The sequence below is a fragment of the Octopus bimaculoides genome, chromosome 1, assembly GCF_001194135.2.
Source record: "Octopus bimaculoides isolate UCB-OBI-ISO-001 chromosome 1, ASM119413v2, whole genome shotgun sequence".
Classification (NCBI taxonomy): domain Eukaryota; kingdom Metazoa; phylum Mollusca; class Cephalopoda; order Octopoda; family Octopodidae; genus Octopus; species Octopus bimaculoides.
In genome coordinates, this window is record NC_068981.1 from 33,278,532 (window position 1) to 33,286,031 (window position 7,500).

Sequence of the window (7,500 nt, forward strand, 5' to 3'; positions counted from 1 at the left end):
CCGTGCTAGTGGCCTGCAAATAGTACCATTTGAGCGTGATCGTTACCAGCGTCGCCTTACTGGTACTTGTGCCGGTGGCATGTTAGAAAATCATTCGAGTGAGGTCGTTGCCAATGCTGCTGGACTGGCTCCTGTGCAGGTGGCACGTAAAAAACATGATTTTGAACATGTCTGTTACCAGTACCATGTGACTGGCCCACGTGCCGGTGGCACATAAAAGCACCCACTACACTCTCGGAGTGGTTGGCGTTAGGAAGGGCATCCAGCTGTAGAAATTCTGCCAGATCAGATTGGAGCCTGGTGCAGCCATCCGGTTCACCAGTCCTCAGTCAAATCGTCCAACCCATGCTAGCATGGGAAGCGGATGTTAAACGACGATGACGATGATGATGATGATGACATATATACATATATATATATATACATATATATATACACACACACACACATGTATATATATATATATATATATCATCATCATGATGATGATATATATACACATATATATATAGAAACTCTGCCAAATCAGACTGGAGCCTGGTGTTGCCATCCGGTTTCACCAGTCCTCAGTCAAATCGTCCAACCCAAGCTAGCATGGAAAGCGGACGTTAAACGATGATGATGATGATGATGATATACACACATATATACACACACACACACACACACACACACACACACACACACACACACATATATATATACACATATATAAATAATCTCTCTTTCAAAATATGTATATACTTATTTTTGCTTTTTACTTCAGACATTCCTGTTCTTTGGATTTTTGATTATGGCATTCATGATAGCATTTATTGTCTCAATGGCTTTTGAGGCTCCAATGATTGGTTTAGAACGTCTCATATTGGAGTTGGAAAGGAAGAAAAAATAAAGAGATTGAAGAAGAAAATAATAACTAACAAATGGAAGTGGAACCAAAAAAAAAAAGATTGCAAAATTATGGAACAAAACACTCTCAGACCATTCGGAATTATTCACTAACCAAAATTAATTCTACAACATGAATTTTACATTTCAAAATTTTCATTATTCACATGTAAAAATTTTGTATTAAAGTTTATAAAAAGAGGAATATAATTTGAAATACACAACAAAAACAAACAACAAAATAAAAACTATATAGAACACCTTAAGAATCTGTTAATAATTTCTTATATAGGCACAAGCAAAGCTGTCTTAACAGTAGAATAGTACATTGAGTAAACCACTGCAGTGAGGTCCCTACATATATATATATACATACAACATATGTGGATTAACATTGGGGCACCTAAATGCATGGGTCTCCAATCAGGCAACAGCCCAGTGTGCCCTTGCCTTAAGGTGGCACAGGATACAAGGCCATGAATTTGTGATGGAAGAGCTAGTTGATTATATTGATCCCTTTGAATTCGAAGTGAAGTTACAAAAGAGAATTACCAGGATCCTAAGGGGCTTTTTTTTTGTGCAAGCTAGCCATGTAATCAAGACATGGAGAGTAGGTACGAAAATAACAGAGGGGACAATAGCAAAGTATCTAAAATCATGGATGTTGTTTTGTCATATTACAGAAGATACAGAGTGAAAGAAATAGAAATATTGAAAAGCATATAGAACTGACCAAAGAAAACTTTGGATTGACTAAGCAGAAATTATCTCAGTTATCAGAGGAATGCTGGGAGTTGCATAAGAACATTGGGAAGAACACTGGTACTTGATTCTATTGACCTCAGAAGTGTGTAATGCAAAGTTAACATTGGTAGGTTGTGAACTCATACTGTATGTAAAGAGCTAAAACAAATACTATAAAGCATTTTGTCTAATGCTTTAACAATTCCACTAATTCAAAATAACAACCTTCAACTGCATCCTTTTGCATTCTGCATTCAAATCCCACTAAAGTCAACATAGTTCTTCATCTTTCTAAAAGTTGACTGACATCATACCAAAAATACGTGTCCATTTACCTAAGTTAGAAATGAAGTGGATAACAATTGTTTTTCCTCAGTCAAAAGATCAAAAGAAAAAAAAAACAAAACAACCTGTATATACTTCAGTTCAAGAAATTAGTATTTGATTGATTATACTTTGTTTTTTTGACCCTGGAGGGATAAAATGCAAAGTTGATCTTGGCAAGATTTACAATCAAAATGAAGAGTCATAACGAATACCGCATAGCTTTTTTTCCTTGCTGTATTTCTTCCACTTCTATGAGGTTAAATCCTGTATGATCCTAGTTAATTACTATTTTATTGATACTAGTGAAATTTAGACTCATGCTGGCAATAGTGAGTGCAGTAAATTTGTTATCTGGCAAAATTTGAAATATTTCACACCAAATCTAAGTGACTGATCGTAACACAACACAACTCTTTCATTTTCTTGCCTCACTCCTGAAACAATAGTGGTTGGTCCGCCAACCACCATTGTTCCATTTACTCTATGTATAACTAAGTTTTCATGTATTTTCTTGGATTAAGTCACTCAGAATCTGTGAAGCACTTCTTCCAGATGTTAACACCTTAGACAGTCGTTAGTTTACCTAAAATGTAGTACTGGCCCAGCCTTCTTTTCTAATAAAAATTGATCACTTCAAAAAAATCAGTAACCTTTTTAAATCACAATATCACCTAATAAGCTCTAGTTGTACAATATGTCTTAATCTTTATTTTTGTTTTCCTTAATATGAATATTCGTTCATTATCAACTGTTATATTGTGCTAATTTACTACATTCAAAACTGTACAGTGAATATATCAACTTTATATTTTTTCACCATACTCACTCTTTCTCAATGCCCTCCTTCTCTTTCCTTATATTTCCTCATCATCTTTTGTTTTTTCTGAAGATGGACTAATGTCTGAAACATCCAGACACTCTATATTCATTTCGAGTATTAAACTAATATCATATTCACCATACTTTGTTGTTTCTGTATTGTTTTGTGTGTGTGTGTGTGTGTATATATATATATATATATAATTGCAGCGTGGAAGGTGTTTATAAGCCATTTAAAATAACACACAAAAACCATTAGATTCACTTCAACATTCTCAAAGCGACGAAAATATTTTGCCAAATTAAATTTAAATGTTGAAGTGAATCGAACGACTTTTGGCTTATAAACACCTTCCACACTGCAATTGTTTTCGTTCCAGCACACAATCTCAGATCAGGTCACTTGCTATGCAAGTACATCTCTGCTATATATATATAGATGAAAGGTATTGGTATCTAGAAGACACAAAAAGTGGCAGGTAACGCTAAGTAAGTGCTGTGGACAGACCGCAGTTAAACTCTTGGTTTGATAGTGATACGAGTGAGGAGTTTAATGTGGGTCTTGTATTAGCATACATATATATATATATATATATATATATATATTAGACAAAATGAGATAACAAAGCCAAGGCTATGAGATGTTTTCAGGACATTTATACTGTATCTACATATATAAGTAGTTGGTGTCTTGTTTGTAGTTACCATTGTGTTATATAGATATTTCTTGAGAGACTATACGAAGCCAAGATTAACTTCAATGCATCACAGTCTAATGATGACTTGGCTGGCTGAAAGTTCAAAATCACTGTCAATAATATTCTTGTTTAAGAATAATAAATTTGTACCCTACAAAAGTATAGAGTAACCCATCGGATTAATGTAAAATTGTTCTTATTATAACATTAAAACAAGCATTAACACACACACATTTATATATATGTATGTATATATATACATATAGCAAAAATTAAAGTGGAATATGGAAACAACAGAAAAGGATAAATAAACATAGATCTTTCATCAGCCATGGAGACCAAAATCTCCATAATTTCAGTGAATTCAAATTCCATGGTACAACTCCTCTGGTTGTGCCTGTGATAGTGATTGTACAAAGACAAGGACTAAGAATGTAGAAGGCAACAACACACAAGTGAGAGAGAAGATTATGGACAAATACAATGCAATAACACAAGATATACATACATGCAAACACACATACATATAAATGTAGCAGTATACAAGACATAGAAAAACAACTCTCACCAAGTAACTGCAAGTATGTGTGTGTGTATTGCAAACACATATCATAGAGTATTATATAAAAAGAAACAAAATATAAAGAATATAATAGAAATAGATATTACTTTTTTAAAGAACACTTTTAGTTATCACACACAAAAACCGTTAGATTCACTTCAACATTTAAATTTAATTTGTCAAAATATTTTCGTTGCTTTGAGACCGCGACCTGTTCACTGACAAAATTCCGTGCTGCATCTCGGAATTTTGTCAGTGAACAGGTCGTGGTTTCAAAGCGACGAAAATATTTTGACAAATTAAATTTAAATGTTGAAGTGAATCTAACGGTTTTTGTGTGTTATTTTAAATGGCTTATAAACACCTTCCACACTGCAATTGTTTTCGTTCCAGCACACGATCTCAGATCAGGTCACTTGCTATACAAGTACATCTCCATAAACTTTTAGTTACGAGTTATTCTTATTGGAGTTTAATCTCACACTTCATATTGCTGCTCAACCACTCAGGTAATTAGACATGATTGAAGGCATTCGTCACGACTAATCCATCTAGTGCAGTTTTTTTTTTTTTGGTTGGGAGGAAACAATTCTTCACATTTTGAAAGAAAATACTAAAATCCAAATATATATTTTATTTACTTCCTTGTTTCTTTTTTTTTTTTTCAATATTAAACAAAATCAAAAAGAACAAAAAGACATTATTTAGAGGTAAATTTTTTTAATTTTGTTTTAAAGATTTTCTACAGCCATAAATATCTTCTTTATAAATAGTCCAAATATATTCAAAGAAGATTTACCTGAAATTGTGATACCAATGTGTTCATATTTTTGTGTGTATGAATCTGTTAGTATTTCGATTTATGTGTCTGTTTGTGTTCGTCTGAGTATGAATTGGTTTGTATTTGTGCATGTGAGTCTATGTTTGTGTTTGAAAATATTTCATTTTAAGAACTGCACATCAAGATTAACCATAAACCTTACACAGCCCATACAAGATGAGAAGTAAACTCACAACCTTTCCTCATCTGCAAGAAGCTACAATATCTATGTTTAAGTTTGTTGATGCATTAAAAAACTTCTTGTGTGAATGTGTCTGTATGTACATGTTCGTGTGAGTTATATATATGTGTGTGTATGTGTAAATATGTATGTGTGTCATTAATGTTTGTATCTATCTATTATCAAAAAAGTGGTATGAGTGTAATGACTTGATAATACATTAATGGCAATTGAAGACGTATCAATGTAACCATCATTATACCTTTATGGCAATCAAATTAATATACATGAGGTCATTAAGGTTGTATTGCTCTAACAATCTTTATAAGAATCATGCTAAACATATGGGCATTTGTTTGACCATTTTATTACCTCTATGATAACTAAAGGTATATCAGTATTAATACATTAACAATATAACCAAAAGTGTATCCAAATAGCCATTTGATATATTCATGGCAACCAAAGATGTAGCAGAATAGGTGTCATATTATGTGTGGTAATAAAAAATTTATTGGTGTAAACACATCTGTCATAACCAATATCAGTGTGTTGGGTAAATGTATTAATAGTTAATGTCATAACAAAAGATGCTTTATTATAAACATCTAAATACATTGTGATAACCAAAATTATATAAAGGCAATCATTCTATGGCTACTTCAACCAGACCTTGTCCTGATAACAAAGAATGACTGATGCCATAAAATGTGTATTTCATATTTCTTTTGTTTTCTTTCTTCTTTTTCTTATTAACAGAGTAATTATATTTCCCAGTGTCACATGAGTGACAATAATTTCATTAAAATGGTTTCTACATAGTAAAAGACCTGTCAACAGAACAAGATGCTGTCAAGCTATGAAGATTCAAACTTCAGTAGCATAGCATAATGACTAAAAAATGAAAGATTCAGCAAGGTGATGGATTTAAATTTGAAAACAATAATTTAAAAAAAAAATGAAAAATAAAAAATGTATAAAATGTGAAACTGCAATTATATGAAGAGAAAAAAAATGACTATTTGTTGATAGTCATTGTATAAGGGTCATGGTCCAAGTGAGAGAGAATAAATGCTTAAAATCGTTGTTTTGTTACATAAAAAGATATCTAGCCATATAAAATTATTACATAGAGTTGTTCTGAAATTTACTTGTTTATTGTAAACAACAGATAGGCATAAAGAATATTTGCATAGGTTAACCAATTCAAATGAAAATAGATCAAGATAGGAACCAGTGCAAAAAAAAAAAACCTGTTTGAAAAATTGTTCATGTGAAGAGAAAAGCTGTGTAGAGATTTATCAAAGTGAAGAATATTTTTCATGCAATTGGTTAAGTGATATTTCAACTGTAATCCCCTGAAATGACTAAGGTGTCCCTTATAAGGTGTAAAGTTTTGCAAAACATAACTATACCACAACGTTGTTTGTTGAGGACTATGTCAAACATTATTTTTTCTATGATTGGCAAGCTCTGCAGAAAGACTCATAGCAAAAATTTGGATTAATGATCTAGAAGACAGTTTGTAACGTTCAATTTTTACATACACTCTATCTTATAATATCAGTGTGCTTATTTGTTATTACTTTGAAGGCCATTTTTTAAATATTTATATATAAGTTGTGTCAGCTATTATTTACTTGAGATTTTTTAAAGTATTATTATAACTATAAGCATCATCCTTTAACATGTAGCCATTAAGATAATAATGAGCAAATTCACCCATAGATATTTTTTTTTAAATGGGAATAATTTTAAGAATATTATTCCTATAAAGTTTAAGCTGTTTACCACAAAGAATGTGTTTATTATTTCTTCTAACCTACTTATTTAGATAAACTGATGGTTTATATGTGGAAAATTATATGAGTTTTGACATATTTAGCCAAATATATTTTTAATAAAACATCTGAGATTAGACTGGAATATCTACATGATTGCATTTTGTAAATTATTCAAAAAATTAACTTCAAAATTAGACAGAAATTAATATGGTTAAAAAATAAAATAATCAAAAACTAACATTTGCTTCATTTTATGAATTAAATAGCTGAAGATTTGATTTCAAAATAAAATGGAATAAACATTTATGCTGCAATCAAACATAAAAGATTTTCCTTAAATATAATTAAATAATCAATATTGGAAACAAAATCAGATTTTCAATACTTAAACTATTTTATTATTGTCTTATTAATTAAAATTTCTTTAAAAAAAATTAGTTCAGTTATCTTATGGCTACAACTCTGTTTAGTTCTACCTACATATAATAACAGCTAGAGTTTAAGGCCACTGCTGTTGAATGTAGATTAAAACTTTTCTTACAAACTACATACCTGTGATTAAATTTCAAATAATTACTATGAATATTTGGTTTCAGCACAGTTCATACTTCCACAGATTTTATCAAACAAACAACAAATGTAAATGTTATATTTCAAAGTAAAAATTGCGAAAAGCA

The 7,500-nt window shown here is 31.1% G+C and overlaps 2 protein-coding genes across 7 annotated transcripts in view; one reads left to right on the forward strand and one right to left on the reverse strand.

Annotated features, from left to right (window-relative positions):
• LOC106878028 (nose resistant to fluoxetine protein 6) overlaps positions 1-2,921 on the forward strand; it is a 74,045-nt gene extending 71,124 nt beyond the window's left edge. For both annotated transcript variants that reach the window (XM_052965956.1, XM_052965949.1), the window contains one exon: positions 767-2,921. In XM_052965956.1, coding sequence (XP_052821916.1) covers positions 767-892 — 126 coding nt within the window. In that variant the 3' untranslated portion in view covers positions 893-2,921. The remainder of the gene's footprint in view (positions 1-766) is intronic.
• The window catches only part of LOC106878029 (solute carrier family 66 member 2), a 250,218-nt gene that overhangs the window by 97,663 nt on the left and 145,055 nt on the right, over positions 1-7,500 (reverse strand). The gene's annotated exons all lie outside the window — the stretch shown is intronic.